The 24,556-nt window shown below is 38.2% G+C and overlaps 1 protein-coding gene and 1 long non-coding RNA gene across 3 annotated transcripts in view; one reads left to right on the forward strand and one right to left on the reverse strand.

Moving 5' to 3' along the window:
• Positions 1-24,556, forward strand: part of LOC110260233 — a 251,355-nt gene that overhangs the window by 17,664 nt on the left and 209,135 nt on the right. The window lies entirely within an intron of this gene.
• MED30 (mediator complex subunit 30) lies at positions 1,323-18,217 on the reverse strand. Of its 2 annotated transcripts, none has more exons than XM_003135161.4 (4): positions 17,879-18,215; positions 12,561-12,719; positions 10,535-10,639; positions 1,323-1,720 (listed from the first exon to the last, which is right to left on the reverse strand). In XM_003135161.4, exons 1-4 carry the CDS (start codon positions 18,053-18,055, stop codon positions 1,625-1,627), a joined length of 537 nt encoding a protein of 178 aa, XP_003135209.1. In that variant the 5' UTR covers positions 18,056-18,215; the 3' UTR covers positions 1,323-1,624. The 2 variants fall into 2 exon arrangements, with proteins under 2 accessions (XP_003135209.1, XP_013851986.1); XM_013996532.2 differs by lacking the exon at positions 1,323-1,720 and adding an exon at positions 7,205-8,107 and having other exon boundaries at positions 17,879-18,217.

Consider the following 24,556-nt stretch of genomic DNA (forward strand, 5'->3'; position numbering starts at 1 on the left):
TAGGTTTCCAAATCATTTTAGAGATAATTTCATTACCAGGATGCTGGAGCTTTCATATCACTTTTTCCTATGCTCTTTCCTATCTCTGCTTTAACCCAAATGAGGCTCACCAAGACCTGATAAGATCATGTCGCAATTAACACAAGAAGATGCAAAAAAGGGGGGGCAGTTAGAGGGTCTAAAGATGTTTCCATGGCTTGTCTTGTGCTTCTGCTACTTGTTAGAGGTGAGACCCTGCATAACTTAAAATTTTACTTATTTTTTGAACAGGCAATGTGCATTCATACATTTACTGATATTCAATTCTATACAACTCTGAAGGTACTAAAGGGTACCTTACATGAAAAGTAAGCCTCTTCTTAGATTTTTTTTTTTTGCTTTTTAGGGCCACACCCATGGCATATGGAGATTCCCAGGCTAGGGGTCAAACTGGAGCTGTGGCCACTGGCCTATGCCACAGCCACAGCAACACAGGATCAGAGCCACATCTGCGACCTATACCACAGCTCACGGCAATGCCAGATCCTTAACCCACCGAGCAAGGCCAGGGATCAAACCTGTGTCCTCATGGATGCTAGTCAGATTCATTAACCGCTGAGCCATGATGGGGAACTCCAAGTAGGCCTCTTCTTTACCTTCATCCTCAACCACTCAGGCCCCTCCCCAGAGGAAGCTGGTACCCTCCAGAGAATCTCTATACTATGAAGTCAAAGAGTAGTATTTATTGTTTCAGAACCAAGGCCAGAATGTAGGGGCTTCTGGATCAGGCTGAGAAAAATCCTTCCTGCAAAGAAGCCAATTCTCTCATTTGTGGATACATTATTTATAATCTGAGAAACAATCTCCTGTAGGCAGACCTATAAAGGACAGTAGATTGACTACCAGTCGACAAAAGCGCTTGTCACATAGAGCTTTCTCATTTAAAGTCTTAAAATGTACTTGAGATTACTTTAGCATATATCTGAAAAATCAGGGAGGGGATTGCTGCTTGGCCTACCTAAAGCAGGTAGCAAATAAGCACATGGTTGTGATTTGAGCAAATTATTTTTCTCCTTTTAGAGAGAGATCATTCCAATTAAGACCAGACACTTAACATCATGATAAAAGTGACTTAAATTTCATCAACTTAGAGCAAAAGACAAGTTAACTATTTTCTTTTTCTAACCTGTTTAAGACTTGAACTAAATTGTAAAAATTGAGCTGCAATGGTGACTTAACATGTTTAATTTGTACCACATATTGACTGAATTTGATATTTTCATTTGCAAAAATGTTTAAACCAATTTTCTCCTAAAAGAGTAATGAAATGAACAAAACAACCATTGATCAAATTTAGAAATTTATTTACAAATTTATTTATTTACAAAACTTAATTATTTTGCTTTTAAAAAACAATTATTCAATCCATGAAGATTAACCAAAAACAAACTCCATCAAAGCTTATTACAATAATCTTTCATAGAACAGCTTTAAAAAAAATCCACCACAGTGTAAAAATAGGAACTTTAATTCTAGTGACTAGAATAAAGGCAGATAAATAATCTTCTTCAAAAGGAAAAAATACTTGAGAGGGGGAAAAAAAAAACAGTATAATGCATGTAAAGCTGGAAATTTAAATATCAGTTTAGTTCCTCATTGCTAACATGGCATTTATATCCCAGATGAGATTTCGTAATTGATCCATAATTTGCTTCAGCTGTTGATTCTTCTGTTTGAGTTTCTGTAGAAACAAAAGAATTTATCAAAAATGTTTCATGAAATATGGGTCTCCCGAAGTTAGGAGATGAAAATGTCGTAAGTTAGAACTCTAATGATTCAGACAGTAATTCAGCTAAATATTTCCTTAAGGCAGAAGGCCTCAATCCTTTTCTGGCCACAAATATTCACTGAAAGGCATAATGAATTCTAATTGAGCCCGCAAAGGCCTGTGGCTCCAGGCCCCACCTCCCTTTGCTCCTCCACTTCTACTACACCAAAGAGAATAAGCTACATATTTAATTGTTATAAAACCTAAGTACATAGGTTTTCCCAGAGGCAGAATAACAACAGTTAAGATCACAACCTCTAGAACCAGATTCTCTCTGGGTTTATACTCCACTCCTTTACTAACTAAATATATGATATTCGAAAAATTACTTGTCTCAGTTTCCACATCAGAAATAATGAGGATAATAATTGAGCCCACCTCATAAGAGTTGTTATGAGGATTAAAAGATCCGATTCGTGAAAGGTGTAAGAACTGTGCCTGGCATATAAGTAAGCATTCAGCAGATGTTACTGGTAGGCACAGAACATAAACCGTCAATATAGAATATAAAGTATGATAAAAAGGCAATGCCTGATAGAACTGATCTTTCAAACACGGGGCAGAATTCACTGTTGCCCTCAGCATGAAGTGTGATCTACTTCTAGTTCTGAAAACCAAGGACTAGATGGCACAGCCCTGCGAGAATCTTCTTCACAACTAAGACTTGCCAATGCCCCGAATGCACATGGCACATGACTCTATCTCTCCATCTCTGTTTCTACTAGACCGCGGTTTATAAACGTCTCGTTAAGCATTCTTTCTTCAAATCCTATGTGGCAAATGTCTGCTTAGATAAAATAAGATAAAAATAGAGAAGTTCTGCCCAAAGTGTTTACTATTAATTATAATACTAAAACAATTAGGAAATACTACATTTGGAAATTAATTTGTTAATTTAAAGATATTAAAATACCTTCATATAAAGTAGTACATAAACATTATAAAGAGGCCTAAAAAATCTTAATTTTGATTTCATTAAAGCGCAAACTCAGATTAAATAAGTTGCTCATATTCTGTCTAGAGTTAGAGAGAGAAGAGGTTAGAAGCTAAAAGGGAAGATGAAGAAATTCTTATTGGAATATAGAAAAGCAATTTAAAGATACTTTAATGTTTAATATTAAATGTAATTCATATTTGAAAAGAGACCACAACACAGTTCAATAAAACATCTGACCATCCAATACACAGGGCACGTATGCAGTATTCAGTATCATAAAGCCCATGTTCAAGACATCTTGGGGAAAAGATGCTATTAGGTATCTTTGGTACTTTAGGTACTCAGTGTCCTTGTTCAATTTCCACATGGCCCATCTTCTGTTCTGTTGTCATAAGCATGTGGAAGTTTTTTTAAGCAACTGTATTATCTACCCAAATGGATCCAGAGGGAGTTCCCGTTGTGTGCTCAGTGGTAACAAACCCAACTAGTATCCATGAGGATGGAGGTTTGATCCCTGGACTTACTCAGTGGGTTAAGGATCCGCTGCCGTGAGCTGTGGCGTAGGTCGCAGATGTGGCTAGGATCTGGTGTTGCTGTGGCTCTGGTGTAGGTCATTGGCTACATCTCCTAGATTCGACCCCTAGCCTGGGAACTTCCATATGTAGAGGGTGTGGCCCTAAAAAAAAAAAAAAAAAAAAAAAAAAGGCGAAATGGACCCAGGTAACAAATGACTGGATGATCAGTACTAAGCCTATAAAGTCTTTGTCATCCTAGGGACCAGGAAACTTGACACTTCCACCGGCAATCAAGGTGGCAGCAAAACAGGAATATACAAGTAAAAGTTGACATTGGGATGTCAGAGGGCTCAGTCTTAGGTCTAGCTTTGTTTCAACTTGCTATCTGATCTTCAACAAATTCCTTATTCTCAGTTTTCTTGTCTAGGAAATGGGATTATATAATCTGTTAGGCCCTTGCCAGTTCTACTTTCTTTACAGCCATGCATTAGACGACAATTAGTTACACAGACACAAGTCATGAAAACCAGGAAGTTTAGTTTACTGAACTAATTCATAGCTTCAAAATGGTTCAGGCAGCTGCCCTTTTCCATTGAGCCATCACTCCCCTAAGCTGTGACTTCAGTTACCATGATTCCCTGCTCAATTCTCATTTTTCAGTAGGGAAGTGGAAAGGAGCAACTGAATAAGAATAAATAGAAGAGAAAAAAGTATGAGTTGATTTTTTTTTTAATTATTTGAATTAGTACCTTCTGACATATGTTGAATATGGTCACTTAAAAAAAATTTAGAACTTCTCTTTGAAATGGAATTCTGAGCCTATAACACATTTCTGTCCCATAAATATTTACTGAGGGTGTATTATGTGCCTAGCTCTGGGTTTGGCAGTAAGGGAGGAAAAATGAGTTAGGAAATGGTCCCTTGCCTTGAAGAAATTCAACAGCAAGGAGGAGGAAGATAATGCCCAAAGGATTAGACCCTAACCTGGTTAAGGCAGATGGCAGAGGAAAAATATCTGATGCTGTGGAATCTCAAATGGTAGGGCCAGCAAACAAGGAAAATATTTTTGTTTGGGGTCTAGAAAAGTTGGTGCTGAAAAAAGAGTAGAAGGAGGAAAAATTGAGGCTTGTTAGCTGGTAATGAGGAACCGTTAAAATCCTTGAAGGAGAAGAAATATGATTTAAACTCAAACAAAAAAAGTTCACTGGGCAAATGTGTGCAATGCATTTCTCCTACATAATTTCAATGGTGACGAATCTATGTCCGTGGAAAAGTGGGAAGAAATTTCTGAAACAGCTGAAAACCATTCAAAGGCCAAGTCTGCTGAAATAAGCTTAGTGATCACATTTTCAGTATAAAATAAGAAGTAAATGGAAGTTGGAAGTAAAAAAATTAAAAAAAGACTTGGAAATATAAATTCTGATATGCGCATTTAAAAAATTAGCCTCATTGACTCTTAAAAAATAAGAGAACTAGAAAAATGTGGGATATTTTCAAGGTAATATTCAACTCTAAGGAAGAGTAATATTTTTGTAAAGTATGATATAAGGCATTTGGCTAGTTTGTCTCAAGGAGGCCCCAAAGTTTTAAATTAAAAAAATGAGCATACAAGTAAAATATCTAGAGTCAAAAGACATCATGAGAATATCAACAGCAAAGCTGACAGTTATGCTTATTAGTGATTAAACTGTAAATACATTTTCATGACACGATATAGAATTTAATATATACAGTCTTGCCACTGATTGATGTTAACAGGGGTTGACAGCTGCTATTATCAAAATCCATCAGCTGTGCCTAATTTGTTACATTAACAGGTGAATGTGAAAGTAGAGGAGATACTTAAAAAATATGTTGATGCTAAGTCAGACCATGTAATTTAATATTCATACAAAGGCTGTGGCAATTGGTCAAAAATGCTTTAATTTCTAAAGGCATGGACTCAACAAAATGACAGTTCTGCAAAAATTACCCACCTATCTCTTTCGATTTCATTTTATCGTCAACAGAATAGTTTTAAGCAAAACAGAACTCTTCTGACAACCTTAAGATACACCATCCCAAACAAGTGTCCATCCTTTGCTTGCGTATTATGGCTTATGGATTCCAAGGTATATGAAAAGAAAATGAAGTATTTTAAAAAGACAAAAATCTAACTATTAAAACTAGGCCATTCTGTCATCTGATGATTTATGTCAAATACTGACTATAAACTTCATGCCTCTATGGTAGGCATTAGTGGTATGTATGTTGTGAGAACCAAGGAGACCATAGGTTAAATAAGAAAATCATGGCTATTTTGTTCTGTACAATTTCAAGTACACAATGATATACCGCTGACCCCTGAGCAACTCGGGGTATTGGTTCTAGGATCTGCCACAGCATCAAAATTCAAGGATGCACAAGCTTCACAGCCTGCCCTCTGTGTCCGTGGCTCTGCATCTATAGATTCAGTCAACTGCGGACCATGTGTACCGCAGTGGCTTATTGAAAAAAAAAAAAAAAAGTCTGCATATAAGTAGAACCTGCATAGTTCAAACCTGTGTTGTTTAGGGGGTCAACTGCAGTGAAAAAATTAAATCAATTTAGATCAATTTAACAGCATCTGTGTGATTATGTAATTAGATCAGGTCAACATTTTATCACCTAAAGGTGGCTGTTTAAAATAGAAGTTCTCCTGGGAGTTCGGGGGTTAACAGATGCAAACTGTTACATTGAGAATGGAGAGATAATAAGGTCCTACTGTATAGCACAGAGAACTATGTCCAATCACTTGTGATAGAATGTGAAGAAAGATAATATGAGAAAGGGTGTGTATAGATGTATGACTGGGTCACTTTGCGGTACAGCAGAAATTGAGAGAACAATGTAAATCAACTATAATAATTTTTAAAAAAAAAAAGATAAAATAGGAGCTTCTTGTGGTGCAGCAGGTTAAAGATATGGGGTTGCTGCTATGATGCCAGTTCCATCCCTGGCTCAGGTGCTTCCACATGCCAAACAGCCAAAAAAACAAAACAAAAACAAAAGCATATTTTTTTACAGAAATACTCAATTTTGCGTGCCATTAAGACAAAAATGTATCAGTTGATCATGAGCTTACTCAGTGCTTTAAAATCTTTCAATTATATTTTAATCTTCTTGAAAGGAGATACAAAGAAGTTGGCAAAGAAAACATTTATTAGTAGCACTAATTATATATAATTTGGTTAATAGTAGGAATATATGTTACATTCAGTTCAAATTTATGATGTCTTAAGGAAAAGGTTAAAAACCTCTTTGGGTCAAAAAAAAATCCACTTTGCTTGGTTTTTAACTATTAACTTTATTCTTTCCTACCTTTTAGGGGTGATTTCAATTTGAATTAACCAAATCTTAGTCCTCTCCCATTATTTTTTTTTGGGGGAGGTCTGTTTATTACTAAATTCTCCAGTCCTGTCTCAAGTTATAGTAACAATTCCCAGGAAGAGAGAGCCATGAGGCAATCAAATGAGTACTTCCTCTACCCCTCAAGAGATGACACTTTCTAAATTCTCTTCAAAAAAATAATTCTTGGAGTTCCCCTTGCGGCTCAGCAGGTTAAGCCCTGACACAGTGTCAGTGAGGATGAGGGTTTTATCCCTGGCCTTGTGTGTTAAGGATCCGGTGTTGCTGCAAGCTGTGAGGTCGGTCACAGACGCAGGCTGGACCTGGTATTGTGTGGCTGTAGGCCTGCAGCTGCAGCTCCAATTTGACCCTTGGCCTGGGAACTTCCCATATGCTGCAGGTGCAGCTTTAAAATAAATAAATGAATGAATCCTGTAGAAATATAAGGCTAAGCTTTAAATGTTTAATTTGAAACATTTAATGGAGTCTTTGCTCTCTGTAATAATCTTCAATCAGCTCAATACCATGTTAACTAAAAACAAACTTTACCCCAAAGCAAGAAGCATGTACAGTGGCAAATTCAACAGATTCAAATGATTTAATCAAAATCAAAAAGAGTTCTTAAATGCCTGAAGTATAAATGAGAACACAGAATTTAAAATATGGGCTTTTATTCCATAAGCAGATGAACCATCAGAAATACTGTCTATTTTGTATACTGAAATAAACCTGCTGCAGATAAACACATGTGTTTAGTCCACAGGGCTTATCTTTTCTTTTTTCTCAAACCGTAATAAAATGGCGGGAGAGGAATGCAAAAGCTCTAAGTCCATGTGGAGAAAAAGGATCCGAAAGGAGATAATCGCAGATGCCGGGTGGCACATTTTAAGATGACAAGTAGAAGGGGAGTAGTAAATGACATGGGTGGAAACTATGGTATAGCCGGAAGGATGGCCACGGGAACAGGCTGATCCTCCGTGAGCAGGGGAGACAGGTGCCATCGCAGGCAGCATGTGAAGCCTGAGGACAGACACTGGAGGGAGACAGCTGTGGGGACCAGCGAGCCCCCAGAGTTCACTCCCCCTCCTCCCCAGAAGGTTACTGAGTACCCTCTCCTGTATGCCACCCCATCTTTCAGGGAACAGGAGGTTTGCTTCCTATGAAACTGAACAGCTGGGGATTCAGTGCCACCAGCACAGCAGAAGGCCAGGAAGCAAGAGACTGTCATTCTGTGTGGACACTGGAGGATTCTTCTCTGGAAAAACTGAATAGCTCTTAAAAACAAAACAAAAACAAAAACAAAAAAAACCTCCACAAATGATGGTTGGAGGTCCCCCAAAGAAAAGAGCCAATTGCTTCTGAATCTCGCTATGATGAAGCCAACTCACAAAGCCTGTGATTAGCTTTCTAGTGCTTCACTTCCCAACACAAATGGCTTGTGTTTAAGCATCAGATGCTCACCAGATCTTTTACAGCCTCCATCTGCAAAGACAACAAAACAAGACAGGGGCTGGCAAACCACAGCATGTGACCTGTTTTGTAAGGCCCATGAGATAAGGATGGTTTTTTATAGCAGCAAAGACCATATGCATCTCACAAAGCCTAAAATATTTACTATCCGGTCGTTTAAGGTTTGCCAAACACTATATGAGAAGATTATGGAAGAATACCATTTAATTTCTGAGGAAAATTAATTTACAATATATAATTTTATATCTAGCTAAATGATCAACTGGACAGATATGTGAAGGCTAAAAAAAACTTGTCCCTGCATTCCTTCTGAAGACATCACTGATGTATGTACTTGACCAACGAGGGAGTAAATAAACCACGGAAGAGGAAGACAGGAGATAATGAAACCAACAAAAGAGGTGAAGGAAAGCCCAGGACAGGGGCTGAACAGCAGGCTAGAGCATTCAATGCAGACCTGGCAAGACGGAGAACTCGGGGTGGGGTGGGAGGGGGAATAAATAACTTTTAAATGGTCTGATAATTTTGACTCTGGAAAGTTGGAAATCAGTACTTAGGTGGTGCCACAGATGAACAAAGAACTAACCATGGTGTAGGCCAGTGGCTACAGCTCCGATTCAACCCCTAACCTGGGAACCTCCACATGCAGCCCTAAAAAGACACACGCACACACACAAATATATAAGTATGCTTTCAAGAAAAAAATTCCGATTTGGATTTTACTTGGATTTGTTTTTTGATTAGTATTTCATTAAAACATTATTACTTTTGTGTAATGTCAAGAGAATTTATATTTGAATCTGGATTCTTACTACATTAAAACTATGAAATAATCAAGACTAGCATTTTTAGAATATTTATTGCCCACCTAAGAACTTAACGTGTTCTTTCAATTTTTCAAAACTTCTTTTATATAATATCTTAAGTTTAGTCACATATATCACAGAGATAATTCCTAAACACTTAATATTTATTGTTGCGGTTGTGAATAGGATCTTATAATTAATTGGATTATAGAGTTATGGAAAAATGGTATCAATCTTGTATTAATTCTTCTATTGAACACTTATTGACTCAACTTGTTAATCAAGGAACTTCTTTTTAAGTTTTTTTTTTTTTTTTTTTTCTGCTTTGTAGGGCCACACTCAAGCGGCACATGTAGGTTCCCAGGCTAGGGGTCATATCTCTAATCAGAGATACAGCTGCTGGCCTATGCCACAGCCACAGCAATGCCAGATCCGAGTCGTGTCTGTGACCTACACCACAGCTCGTGGCAACACTGGATCCTTAACCCACTGAATGAGGCCAGGGATCGAACCCGCAACATCATGGTTCCTAGTTGGATTTGTTTGCTGCGCCATGACAGAAACTCAATGAACATCTTTGAGCTTAACAAGGTTGAATTATGTTATGTACAAGCTTAACAAATTTGTATATAATATTATAATCCTGTTTCCTACATTTATTTGTTTCACTGGCTATATTCTAAAAGAATATTAAACATAGTGGTGTAAAGCATTTTATGTCTCTTTTAATAGGACCAGTTAATGAAAAATGTTGGCTATTTATCTGAAATGAAAAGATTTTTTTAAAAAAAGATGATCTTGTGAATAGTTGTAAGCATTCTCTGAATTCTATCAAATGTCCTTTAGATTTGCTTAAAAATTGTTTTTCCAATTTAATCTACTGACATTACATATATATGTAAACTGACTCATCCTCCTATACCTCAGAAATCCCTCTTTGGCTGTGGTGGATTCATTTATACCCTGATGAATTCTATTAACTAGCATTTTTTAAGAATTTCAGGAGTGAGGCAGGAGATGGGTGGCATGTATTTGTAAGTGAAAGACAGAGACTGGTAGTTTTAGTTTGTGTGCTATTTGTTAGGTTTTACTAAGCCATGTTTCCAACAGAGAATGAACTGACAACATTGCTTATTTCCCTATGTTTCAAAAGAACTATCTGAACATCAGCTTCTGAAATTCGGAAAGTACTCAACGGTAAATTCAAGTTAGGAACTTTTGCAGGGGTGGAGAGTGGGATAGGGCAATGCTTTGATAACCCGCTCAATTCTTATTCGGCTGTTGAGACATTTACATTTCCCATTTTGTAAATTTTTATCATTTGCTGCTTCAAATACGCTGTCAGCTAGAGGGCTACAGTTCTGTCCAGAAAAGAAAAAAGTAAATGGGTTGTGACTGCGTGCTGATGAGGCTTTTCTAAGAGCTTTTTAGCCTGAATTCTGCAGTCTCTCTTCTGCCTATTCAGATGGCATTCCTGCTTACCTACGAGTTCTGGGTTGTACTCTTAAGTAGGTTCAATCTGCCACAGAAACAACCTCCGGTAAAGTCTATCATTCAAATTATGTTTTTGAGTTACACAGACTCCCTGGTAATTCTTATCAATAATTTGAAAATATAAAACATATAGACTCACTTTATTTACTTCAGCAATTTCTCGCCTCTCTTCACTAGCAAAACGAGGTGGGCCCGCCCGATCATCATTCTTTGACCCATCTTCTTCCACATATGGAATAAGTTGCTGGGAGTGACAAACAAAAGTTAAGTCAAAAATATGACACGCAGTTTCCAGCTATACTGGTATAGCTAATGCATCTGATTAAAGTCAGTTTTTACATTTTCTTTTAATAATATAAAAATGCATTTTACTCCAAGTGATGGCCTAAAAATAAAGCATTAGAAGTCAATCATTTCAGTGCAGCCAAATATTAGTCTTTTATGTTTCTTTTGCAAAGCAATCATTATAACAACATTAACTGTCACATGTAATGTAATAATATCCTACTCAATTAGTAGATATTTAATCTCCCAACACCAGGTGAGGAGACACTGCAAAAATGACAAATAAGATATGATTCCTATTCCTAAGAAATTTATAGTCCATTGAGATACATCTATACTGGAAAGAAAGGAACTTCATGGACATTTATTGCATAAATAATAATAATGTAAAGTAAATGTCATTTATCTGCTATCTAAAAACCTCAGTGTCTACATAGGTTTCTAGCTGTCTTAACTTCTTTTAGTTGGGGGAACGGTTTTTTGGTGGAAGAAAAAAATTTATACAGCAGTGAAACGTTTAGCAGAATTATAATTAAAGAGGTATGGTTTGTGATGAATTTCGCTTCATGAAATAAACTTCAGAGATGTGACAGAGACTCCGGGAATTATCTCGTTTCTTCCACTGTTTATTACCAGTGCAAGAACAGGACAGCGAGAACTGGCACAACCAGGAGTCAGGCTGGCCAAACTTCTTTGAATTCTTGGGACAAATATAAACTTGCCCACATCCACAACCACTTTCTTCTCCTAATGCAGGCGGAGTGGTCCTGCCTCCTAAAGACAATCAGTCTCGTTCCTGTGCTCTGCCTCCTCTGCCCTCCTGGTCTTCGTTATTTATTCCCCTCGACCTCTCTCTGCTCTTTTCTTCCTTTGTCATCTAAACATGCTCTAGTCTCTCCCATTTGGAGGGAAAAAACCCCAAACCCTTGACTCCATCTCTCCTTCCGTCTACTGCCTTCCTCTCTTGCTTTTAATCTAAGCTTCTTGAAAGCTGGATATCCACTTGCTGGATCCAGTACCTTATTTCCTGTTTAATCTTCAACCCACCGGGTTCTGACTTCTTGCTACTACCTTTTCACTGAGCTCTGCTCCAGCATACCAAAAATTTTCCTCTAGCAAAATCTGCTGGATAGCTTTCATTCCTTATTTTCCGTGACTTCTTTGCAGCATCTGTCAATGTCAACTACACTTCTGATCTCCAACATCTCTGATCAGTTCTTTTCAGGTTGTATTACAGTTTACTCTCTTTTTTCTGTTTACTCCATACATTCTGATCACTCAAAAAAGAAAGCAATGATGATGTGAAATTGGTCTTTATGTGTAGTGAGAGAATAGCCAAACCTTCCCAACTACCTCTGGTGGCACAGATACAACCTGTCAAGAGGAAAGGGCCACCTATAAAAATATCATATACATAATTAACTAAAATCTGTCTATGATCTGAGATTAAATTTAAAAATTTGTTTTGAAGCCAGTGATTCCATAAGCTAAATTATTAATGATACAAATATAACCTTTTATCCATGAAGAATTTACATGAAAACCATTTAAAAAGTATTTTACAACACTATTAAAACTCCCACTAAAACATCATGCACTGACTTAATTAAAAGGAGACAACACTGAGAGCAATAATAAAAATTGCCACAGCAACCCTCTCCTCCCAACAATAAAAATTCGCTGCCATGGTCTACAAGAAAGTATGAACATGAGAAGAAAGTACTAATTTTATATATATTTTTCATCTTCTCTAGTCAAAATTAAAGCCAGTATAATTCAAAAATCTGGCAATAGTTTGAAAACAAAAGAAAAAAAAAATCACAAATGTCCTGAGACTATCTTACATCTTCCATTCATCCTCCTCTACCTCTAAAACTTGCCTCTACTGGAATGGGATCCATCCCTCCACAGTTTTCATTGCATTTGTCATAGACCAGTCTCAGCTTCCTGAAGAGAATAGAAAGTTGACGAAGATGATCTTGCAGCTTTGCTAACCGGTCTTGATATGTCCCAGTGTGGTAAGTGACACCATTGGGCAGCTTCTCAGACAAAACAAAAACATAGAGTAATGAAAATCAAGATTTTATTTCAGTCAAGTTAGCAAACAGAAACAATTGTTTAAGTAATGCTTAAAAATCAAACTGCTCCTCACAATCAAGTGCAATTTTAAGAATTTAATATATAGCTTATTGATTGACTGATTGATTGATTGCTTTTAGGGCCACACCTTCGGGATCTAGAAGTTCCCAGCCTAGGGGTCAAATCAGCTACAGCTGCCGGCCTACAGCACAGCCACAGCAATTCGGGATCCAAGGATCCAAGCTGTGTCTTTGACGTACACCAGAGCTCACGGCAATGCCAGATCCCCAATCCACTAAACAAGGCCAGGGATCGAACCCACATTCTCAGGGATACTAGTCGGATTCGTTTCTGCTGCACCACAACGGCAACTCCCATGCTCCTTTATTAATCAGCTCCTAGGATTACTGTTCTCAGCACTGTGAAGTACTTGCAGAAAAGAAGGATAAGTCTCTCTGATCAGCTGAAATACATTCCTCCTCTTAACTTTCGATTATATTTATATTACAACTTTGTATTATAACTTAAAAAATACATAATGTTAATATTAATTACTATTATATTAAGGCAGCAAGCTGCTGAACTCAACCAGGAAGTTAAAAACAAAATATGATTTAAAGAAGAAGCAAAGAAAAAAGTGAAGATGAAGACTTTTCCGCAGAGAAAAAGAGTATACTGCCACTGCTGCAAAAATAATCTCTAAGTACCTTAACTATGTTAATTAAGATACTCAAGGCATGCATTAAAACAGAAATCTGTCACCAAAAGTTTTACTTTAAGAAGAAATTAATAGCAAGAGACATAAGTGCAGGTCAATCTGTACTTGAACATAGTTAATACTTTATTAGTAACTGCTCTGATAATTCTTTCTTGAATGCTTATTCTTGAATGCTTATTTAATTCAGGAATTTTATAAAAGGAAGCCAAAAATAGGGAGGTTCCATTGTGGTGAAGTGGGTTAAGAATCCGACTGCAGCAGCTTGGGTCGCTGCAGAGGTGCTGGTTTGATCCCTGGGCCAGCACAGTGGGTTAATGGATCCAGCGTTGCCACAGCTGCAGCATAGATTCAATCCCTTGCCTAGGAAAATCCACATGCTGCAGGTGCGGCCATTAAAACAAAAACAACAACAAAAAACTGAAATGACAAAAATCACAGATAAATGGAAATTGACTACTACTTACTGAGAACCAAATATGCCTTTTGTGCAGTACTGAAACTTTCTCTGTACATCTTTACAATATTTTATTCCCACATTTTGAACTCTGAAAGCACCCTAATATTAGAATTAACAATATTTGTAACCATGTTTTCCAGTATATGAGGCAATTTCAACATAAGTGCCCACTGATACACTTATCTTGGGGATTAAAGTGACCTAAAATCAAGACCCTAACTACTGTAAAATAGCTAGAAGATCAGTCCAGTCTTTCTAAACCTCAATTCCCCTTTTTTTTCTTATCTAAACAGAGGAGGTAGAAATGTTTGGAAAAAAAATGCAAAGTTTGGAGAAGAAAGAAAACAAGACAGACTATTGTTACAAGTTCCCATTGTAGCTCAGCAGGTTAAGAACCTGATACAATGTCCATGAGAATGCAGGTTGAAACCCTGGCCTCACTCAGCAGGTTAAGGATCTCGCATTGCTGCAAGCTGCAGTGTAGGTCACAGATGTGGCTTGGATTTGGTGTTGCTGTGGCTGTGGCGTAGGCTGACAGCTGCAACTCCAATTCGAACCCTAGCCTGGGAACGTCCATATGCTGCAGGTGCAGCCTTTAAAACAAGCAAAAAAAAAAAAAAAAAAAAAACCAAAAACACAAGTAGGTAAAACCATAAACATGGGGGAAAAAATCCTGGAAAAGCCTATATATAAAAAGGTGTAATGGTTGATAAAAGATGTAACAGGAACATAGGCTTAATAATTCATTTTCTTTTCTCATATTTCCAAACTTGCCGTAATAATAATGTGGTTTATAAATTAAGGAAAAGGAGCTTCTGAAATTATTTGAAATAAGCTTTTATTTGGATTTTTGGAAATTCTTAAGCATTAAAATACTGAGGATAATATCTCAAAGAAACATGATAAAGTACCAAAGACTGAATTAGTCATAACAGTTTAAGGGAGAAAAGCATTAAGAGTTCATCCCCCAATACGATGTAGGATTTCTCATGACCTTTCAATTTATGAACTTTGACAAACATTAACAAATCAGATAAAAGTTTCAAAGGATCCATGCTTTCTTGTTTGGGTGATAATAATGAGTATAATGATTACATCAGGCATACAGAAGCACTCTCTATCTTTATTATGGCACTGACTAGGTTTAATACTTTGCCCATATTTTCTTCTTAATAAGGACTCGTAGTTCCTTATATTTATATGTCTGTATTTCGTATAGTGCACACACACAGAGGTTTTAAAGTATAATCTGGATTATTTTACTTCTGTAAATCAATTTATCCATAAACCTTTACTTAAAAGTCACTTAGAAATGTGCTATGTAAAAGAACTCTTAATCCTTTCATAAAGGAAAACAAAATCCTTTGAAATGTAAAGAACCGCTTTCCTCAAATTCACTAGAAAGTTTGGGTATTAATTTTCATACAGAGCATCAGCCTCTCAAAGAAGGCAACAATCAATTTCTTCAAAAAGTTACTGTACACTTTTCATGTGTCAGGCAATGCTCTAGAAGCTGGGACAGAGCGGTGAACATGAGAGAACAAATGTTCTATACAGAGTATAAGTTATTATAATAGTGCCTAAGATTTCTTGGTATACACTATAATGTAGATGTTTAGCTAAACAAGCTCGTCAATCACCATCTCACTCATAAATGTTCTTATATTAAAAGTGTTCTTCTAACAGTGTACCTGACCAAGAAAAGTACTTGATAAAGGTCAGCTATTAGCTCTACTAGTCCAATACAGCAGGTTAAAAGTAAATATTTGCTGAATTCCAAGAGATCATTTAATCCATACTTAATCATTTTAGATATTAATCTATTAATTTTTAAAACAATTGCCAAAGATTTCATATCTTCTCTTGGATTCCTTTTGTATTTTATTTCATACTGGCTGACTGACGTGGTCTTAAAAGATTTCTATACAATCATATTACTTCTAGAATCAGGAGAAAAAAAACATTTAAAAAAAGGCAATAAAACATTCTTTAATGTACCCATTGAAATAAGAGTTCCAAAGTTCTAAGAGTTTGAAGACCTGGTTTACCCTGCGCTCACTAGCTTTGGACAAGTCACTTCACCTCTCAGAAGCATAAAATCCCCATCCATAAAACAAGAATGAGGAGTTCCAGCTGTGGTGCAGTGGGTTAAAGGATCCAGCATTGCTGCAGCAGCAGTGTAGGCTGCAGCTGTAGCTCAGATTCAATCCCTGGCCCAGAAACTTCCATATGCCTCGGGAGCAGTCATGAAACAAACAAACAAAACAACGAGTATGATATCCACATCATATAACATTGGGATAAGCAAGCATATAAAGAGGGTTAGGAGTTACCGTCATGGCTCAGCGGAAATGAATCTGACTAGTATCCATGAGGATGCAGGTTCAATCCCTGGCCTTGCTCAGTGGGTTAAGGATCCACTGTTGCCATGGGCTGTGGTGTAGGTTATAGGTGTGGCTCAGATCCAGAGTTGCTGTGGCTGTGGCACAGGCCAGCAGCTACAGCTCCGTTTCAACCCCCAGCCTGGGAACCTCCATATGCCGTAGGTGTGGCCATAAAAAAAACAAAAAATGAAATAAAGTGGGTTAGCAAAATGGTGCTGGATGGAATAAGCGGATATCCAAATGCAAAAACAATGCACTTGGATCCATATCTATCATAATATAAAAAATTAACTCCATGTGGATCATATATCTAAATTTAAAACCTAAAACTATACAACTTCCAGAAGAAAACATAGAAAATCTCTGTCACTTTGGGCTTAGACAAAGATTTCTTTGTTATGACCAAAAGCAAAATCTCTAAAAGAGCAAATCAGTAAACTGGATTCCATCGAAATTTCAAATGCATGTTCTTCAAAAGGCAACGTGAAGAGAATTAAAAGACAAGCCATATATTGGGAGAAAGTATTTGCAAAATAAAGACATACAATACAAAAAAAAAAAAAAAAAGACATAAAATAAGTGCTGGCAAAGATGAGGGGTGACCAGATGGCTCAAACACTGCTGATGGAACTGTGAAACAGTGCTGCCACTTCGGAAAACTTTCTTAAAATATTAGACATTTCCCTTAGGCATCTATCTTCTTAACAGAAATGAAACACGTTTGCACAAATATTTGCAGGTGGACATTCATAGCAGTATTATTTATAATGGTTCCAAAGTGGATACAACCCAAATGTCCATCAACGGATGAACAGGTACACAAATTGTGATATATTTCTACAATGGAATACTATTTAGCAATAAAATGAATGAACTATTAATATATGCTGAGTGAAAGCCACAACAAAAAAAAAAAAAAGAAAAAACTACATAGTATAATTCTATTTATATGAAACCTTAGAAAATGCAAACAAATTTATGGTGCCTGAAAGCAAATGGGAGATTGCCTGTAAATGGAAGGCCAGAAATAAAGATTTCAAAAGGGCATGAGGAAACTGGGGAGGGGGGGTGATGTATGATGGTTTCACAAGTACCTATATGCCAAAACTCTAAATAAATGCATTTTATTGTATGTCAGTTCTGCCAAAATAAAGACGTTTAACAAAAATGGCTAGCAGAATCTGAATTCAACTCCTTGGACCCTCAAAAAGCATTCTGTGGTTAAAGTAATCGAAAGAGTGTAGTGGAAACCCACCTTTACCTTGAAAGATTCAAGAATTTGCCTAGAACCCGGTCGAATCTAGAAAATGTGCCTTCAATTTCCCAGATATCCGGTATGGAAAACATCACTTTTCCATCGCAGACTCTCGGGGACAGACACCTCCTGGGGAACGCTTCTGAATGTAGACTGGGGCGACCCCATGCTCCAGGTTTGCCCAGGGCAGCTGCGTGGAGGCCCAAGGGCCCACCAAATGATTAAGACGGCAGCGCACTCTCCCTTGCAGAAGCATCCCGCTTTCTCCACGCACGCCCAGGAGCGCAGCCCGCCCTCCTTCCCACCTGCATGTTCCTCAGGAGCTGGAAGATCTCCATGGTGCGGTACACAATGTCCTGGACAGTCTCCTGCCCGATCCGGCAGAGCGATGCCGTGTTGACCTCCCGGGCGGCCTGCTGAGCCTGGGGCCCAGCGAAGGGTCCGGGCGCCATCCCCGATGCCGCCAACGGAGGGGTGGACATGGCGGGGCTGCGGCGTCAGGTCAGCCTGGCTGGAGAGTAGGCGTCGGGGGGTACGCCGAACGGTGGGCGGACGCTGGCCTCGGTCTGACCAAGAGCTTGTAGGACTCAGGCGGTCTGATTTCAAAACAGCGGCAGCGACTTCCGCCACCGTGACGTCACGCGTCATTAAACGTCACAGGGACCGCCCACTCGGCGGGCCTCTGGGAACCTGTCTAGGAGCAAAGCTGGCCTGGATTGGACTGGGCGCCCAGGTGGGCTGGGCGAACGGGTTGAGTAGCCAATCACCGGCTGCACTCCAGCTAGAGGGGGCAGTGCGCGCAGTGGAAGGCTGGTGGGTCTTTGCCACAGTTCGTTTCCCATTCTCAGCCAATCCTTAGGGTTCCTGATAGAACGCGTTGTGTTAATTTCCTTGCTAATTTCTTATAACAAGACCGTGAAGTTTGTAATATCATTGTGTTTTCATATCTAGGAGAGAAGCTCAGAGGGGCTAGTTTGGTTTATTTAGTCCGTTACAGCTTGCGACTGATAACCTGCGATTTGAATTTAGAAAACGAAATTCCTAATCTTGAGTGCTTCATTGTGACCTGATACCAACTCCCCATTTGTTGGTCACTGCTCAAAATTCAGTTTACTCTAGAAGCTTTCTCGATCACCAGAAGTATAAAATTAACACTTCTATCTCTTGCACACACTCTCCCCACCTTCCTCTTTCTGACTTTGGTACTTATTACTGTCTGTGTGCTCTATAATTTTCAGTTTGTTTACTTTCTGATTTCTCCTCACCTTATACACACACACTGGAATGCAAGTTCTCTAAAAACAGCGACTATGTCTACTTTATTTGCTTACTGTATTTTCAACTCTTAGTGATTGGCACATGAGATGCTGAAAAACATATGTTGTGACATTATAAATGTAAGAAAAATTAAAGCCATTCTCTTACCTACCTCTTACTACTTATTTGCAAAAGGGTGGAAAGTCAAGAATGTGAAAAATGGTGATAGGTACTAAGTTATTGCAGTTTAAATAGTGTCCGACTGGAGTTCCCATTGTGGCTCACCAGCAACAAACCTGACTAGTATCCGTGAGGACAAGGATGAGGGTTTGATCCCTGGCCCCACTCAGTGGGTTAAGGATCTGGCATTGCAGTGGGCTGTAGTATAGGTCTCAAATGCTACTTAGATTTGATGCTGCTATGGCTGTGGTGTAGGCTGGCAGTTGCAGCTCCGATTGGACCCCTAGCTTGGGAACTTCCATATGCTGCAGGTGCAGCCCTAAAAAGACTAAATAAATACATACATAAATAAAGAGGGGAGCCCTCAGCATAGCACAACAGTCAGCAAAATGTAGAGACAAGCCACAGAATGGGAGAAAATCTTTTTTGAACCATATATTCAGATAAATATATATATATACACGTATATATTTACACACACACACACACACACATATATATATATATCCAAAATATATAAGGAACTCTTACAACTCAATAGAAAAAGACAACCCATTAAAAATTGGGCAGGGCATCCAGACAGATATTTGTCTAAAGAAGACATAAAAATGGCCAACAAGACACTTGGAAAACTGCTCAATATCACTAATCATCAGGGAAATGGAAATCAAAACCACAAGGAGATACCACCTCACCCATGTTACAATGGCTATTATCAAAGACAAGAGATAATTATTGGCAACAATGTAAAGAAAAGGGAGCCCTGTTCACTGTTAGTGGGAACACGAATTGGTACAGCTGTTATAGAAGAAAATGGAGGTTCCTCAAGAAATTGAAAATAGAAATATCATCTAGTAATCCCACTTTTGAGTGTACACCCAAAATAATCGAAATCAGGATTTCAAAGAGCTGTCTGCACCCCCATGTTAATTTCAGCATTATTCACAATAGCCAAAGTGAGGAAACAACCTAGATATTAATCAACAGATGAGTGGATAAGGAAAAGGCGGCATGCATATATGTATGTGTGTGTGTGTGTGTGTGTGTGTACCTTTAAAAAGAAGCAAATTCTACCATTTGGGACAAGGATAGACCTAAGGGACTTTATGTTAAGTGAAGCAAGTCAGTCATAGAAGATTAAATAAATGCAGCATGATTTATCTTACATGAGGCATCTAAAATAGCCAAATATATAGAAGTAGACAGTAGAACATTGCTTACAGGGGTGTGGGAGTAGGGGCTTTGGGGAGTTGTTGTTCAATGGGTAAAGGTTACAATTATATGATGAGTAAGTTCCAGAGATATGCCGTACAATATAATTACTATAATTAGCAATGAGATATCCTATACTTAAAAATTTGTTATGAGAGAGGGAATGATCTTATGTTGTGTCCTTTACACACATACACAAACCCCAAAGGGACACAAGGAAACTTTTGGAGGTGATGGATCTATTTATTGTCATGATTGTGATGATGGTAAAATGAGTATATACATCTGTCCAAACTCACGAAATTGTGTACATTGATTATGTATAGTTCTTTGTTTACCAATTATGCTTCAATAAAGTGCAGGTAAGAAAGAAGAAGGCTTCCAATTTCTCTTTCCAGCTGGCTGGGATGCAGCTATCATGGCTGTAGCTCCAATGAGCTCTTATCTAGGGTTTTTTTTTTCCCCCACATGCACCAGAATCTAATACTAACTGCTGAGGTGGCAACTTTGAGATTTGCCCTAAGCTCTATTTGATTCTTCCTGATACCAGAGAAGGTTCTCCTAACACAGTGATTCACTGATTCTGCTTCAAATGACCCCAAAGGCAAACTGAATTCCCTCTTGACCTGGTCCACTGTCCCCATCAGGGCCTCAGGCTCTTGTGGAATTGCAGGAGTGGAGCTAGCTTTGCTTACATTGTCATGGACAGTGCTGGCCTTTGCATTTTCTATGGAGACATGTGAACAATTCTGGGATAGTTTTGTGGAGTTGGGACACTGTGCTGGTTGAATCAAGGGCTAGAGCCCACAGTTGTTAGTCTGAACCTAATAGTCAATATCTGAGAATACACTGGATGGAAAAAGTGGACTCTTGGGGAGGAAAGAGAGAAATATAGGTTACAGAAAGATATAGTGGTGTGTAATGAAAGGAAAACTCCTCCCATGTCAGTACAGTGGGAACCAGTCGTACTTTGTCCTTAAATTGTGTGGTGGTCCTGGACCGGTTTAAAAACCACATTTTCACTCCAAGACCCTTGCACTTTTCATTATATTACACATGCCATGGAAAAGCTTCAAAGTAATCTAGGTATATTTGGAAATTTCATTGCATAGGACCTAGAAAAGGAAAGGATTGCATATAAACCATCACTGCAGTGACCTTGGTCTTCCAGTGGGGTATTGAAATACCCCGGTTTGCCTACAATTTATTCATTACTAATAGCCTATATTTTTCAATTCAGCCACTCATGTCAGGAATATTCCCTCTGGACTCAGAATTATTGAATTTAAACAAACACTTATTGGGCACCTATAATTGGTCAAACTAACAAGCATTTAGGTTGATTTAGACTATTGCCTCCATGTAATTAGTATTCCAATTTAACAAACTGTGCTAACTGGTCCCTGAAGGTTCATTAGTAAAGGTTTTCCTTGTTTCACAGATTCTCAGTTAGAATTCCATACTTGAGAAGTGCATGAATTAAATCCCCACTTCATACTTCAGAATAGTTCCTCCCTCAAGTTTAGGGAATTTGCATGCCCTGGTCAACTCTTTTGGACTATTTAAGGAATTAATGTCATTTCTCCTTAAGTGTCTCAGTTATTACCAACCAGAGTCTAACCATGATCAAGAGATATTTGTAACACTGTTAATGAGAGCATGAGGCCTTAAATAAACAAACATGGTTTGGGATGAAAAGACCTATATATGAATTTGCCTATTGTTGGTAGTTAATCGTCTCATTACTACACGTTTCAGGGATGGTTGTTCCTTTGTTGTACTAGAAGTAAGTATTCTGCTCCACCCGTTTAAGTTTTATAGTCAAACCAACTAGTAAAACTAGTAAAAAATAAGGGCTCTGTGATTATTGATACGTCAAGGTGAGTAGTAAGTGAGGCAGAATAAAGAGAATAATTCACCTGCCAGCAATTCTAGTACCCACTCTACTATGATTTCTCTTGGAGATTTTTTTTTCAAACTTTCTCATAGAATATTGCATGGAAATGCCTTCTGCATTACAGTTAATTGTCTAAATTGTAGTCTTCAGATTTCTTAATACATTAGAATAATTAGATATTTATTTAAAAGGATGAATATTGACTATATTCACCCTGCCCCAAACTGCACAAAATCTACTGCTTCAGTATCTAAGAGGATGCCTGGAAAACTATTTCAAATTATACATTTTTTTCCTCCCTTTCTTTCCTCTTCTTCCCTTAGCTTCTCAATTACATTTGTATTTTGATATAATTCCTTCTTCTACCTCCCACCTTACCATATTGAGAACTTCTGATTTAAAAGACTAGAGCTCTTTGTCAGAAATATAAGTTGATTGCTTTAGAGAGAATCATCTTACAACCAATTTTTTTTTTAATTCAAGTGATGCTATAAAGTGAAAAATATCTACATTTTAAATGGAAACAACCTAAATGTCCATCGACAGATTATTGGATTAGGAAGATGTGGTATATATACACACAATAGAATACTATTCAGCCATAAAAAAGAACCAAATAATGCCATTTGCAGCAACATGGATGGCACTAGAGACTCTCATACTAAATAAGGCAGAAATAGAAAGACAAATACCATATGATATCACTTATATCTGGAATCTAAAATATGGCACAAATGAACATTTCCACAGAAAAGAAAATCATGGACTTGGAGAATAGACTCATGGTTGCCAAGGGGGAGGGGAAGGGAGCAGGGAACTTGAGGTAAGTAAATGCAAATATTGCCTTTGGGATGGGTAAGCAATGGGATCCTGCTGTATAGCACTGGGAACTATATCTAGTCACTTATGATGAAGCATAGTAATGTGAGAAAAAAAAGAATCTATACATGTATGTGTAACTGGGTCACCATGCTGTACAGTAGCAAATTGACAGAACACTATAAACCAGCTATAATTAAAAAAATCATTATATAAAAAAATAAAGAAAAATATCTACATTGTAAAATATTTATGCACATTCTGAGAGGTGAAAATATAAAGCTATGATAAATCAAGGCATTTCTCTTAGAGGGGCATCATGTACAGATTGAATTTGGAGCAGGTTTTTGAGAGAGGAGTAAGATAATGGTGAGGCGGAAGAGGCGGGAGGCATCTTGTATATTGGCTGAGGATGAAACAGACAAGTCCGGGGTGAGGAGTCACACATGTTCACAATAGAAATAATGTTGGGTGAAAATACTTGTCACTTGCCAAGTTTTCAGAAAGGACCATCATGACAAACAGCTCCTACTTTCACACACTCTTTCCCAAGGTCGTAGAAGTGATTGCGTGATGAGACTGGATCTAGGATCGATCTCTCTCTCCCTCTCTCTCTCTCCCTCCCTCACCCTCTCCTAGGCTAGCCCACAGAGCAATGTCCTTCCTTGCTCACTTCCTCTCCCTCAGGTGCTGCCTCTCCCCTGCCTGGGACTAGCAGTCAATTCAAGAGAAAAGGCAGAGCTAAACCATATTCTATTTTATCTTCTTCTCTTTGATTTTTCTATATCTGTTTCTCATCATGTTTGATCTGATAGATTAAAAGAAAGCCAATATTATGGCCTTTAAATCTCAACACATGTTCTGATTGCAAAAGAAGTAGAGAATTAAGGTAAACTTACTTGTCTTCCTGAAACACCTTGTCTATCATGTCAGTCTCTGTTTATCTCCTTCATAGGATTCCATAAAAGTCTTGGTTTCTCTGACTTCTCAAGGCCTCCCATGTTTTACTTCTACCCTCCTTGAGCCAGCTTCATGGTCCCTGCCATCCTCAGGACTCTTGCTAAGGGAAACTGCTCTTCCTACTTCAGTGGTGGTCTTAGGTAGTCACTTCTATCCAGCTAATGATTAGGGATAGGCATGAGACTCAAGGGTGACCAGTTTATAAGCTGGCCAGCAATGTATTGCATGGCTTTGTACACAAAGCTCTGCCCAAACAAGGATGAAGTTAATAAATAAAGAATGAATCGAGCAATAGTCCAAGGGAACAGGATGGTGGGAGCTACAAGGGAAGTGAGCCCAAAGAGAAGCAGAGACTGAGAGAGGCTGGTGCTGTTGGGAGGGATGATGGAAGGAAGCTTGCTTTTCGGGAACATGTAACTTAGGGTACCATCTTTCTATTGTAATTTATTTGACCTCAACATGCTTTTTTTGCACAGGTTACTCACAAATTTGCACAGAAAATCTGGGCTCCTGCACACGACTGGTACCCACTAGTCCTGAATATCCTGTTCACGTTCAACCTTTTCTCAATCTTGCCTCTCTTGCACCCATGCATTGTCACATTGTCCTTGAAGCTTTTCAAAGGTAACAAGTTCTTTCTGTCCTCTGAGTTTTCATA

This window comes from Sus scrofa, chromosome 4 (assembly GCF_000003025.6).
Source record: "Sus scrofa isolate TJ Tabasco breed Duroc chromosome 4, Sscrofa11.1, whole genome shotgun sequence".
In the NCBI taxonomy this organism is placed as follows: domain Eukaryota; kingdom Metazoa; phylum Chordata; class Mammalia; order Artiodactyla; family Suidae; genus Sus; species Sus scrofa.

What these genes read in the sequence shown, in the direction of transcription:
- MED30 (XM_003135161.4), bottom strand. Translation starts at nt 18,055, where the DNA reads ATGTCCACCCCTCCGTTGGCGGCATCGGGGATGGCGCCCGGACCCTTC. An exon ending in AGCTCCTGAGGAACATGCAG is followed by an intron (nt 12,720 to 17,878) that starts GTGGGAAGGAGG and finishes TTGTCTGAGAAG; the next exon opens with CTGCCCAATGGTGTCACTTA. An exon ending in AAATTGCTGAAGTAAATAAA is followed by an intron (nt 1,721 to 10,534) that starts GTGAGTCTATAT and finishes TTGTTTCTACAG; the next exon opens with AAACTCAAACAGAAGAATCA.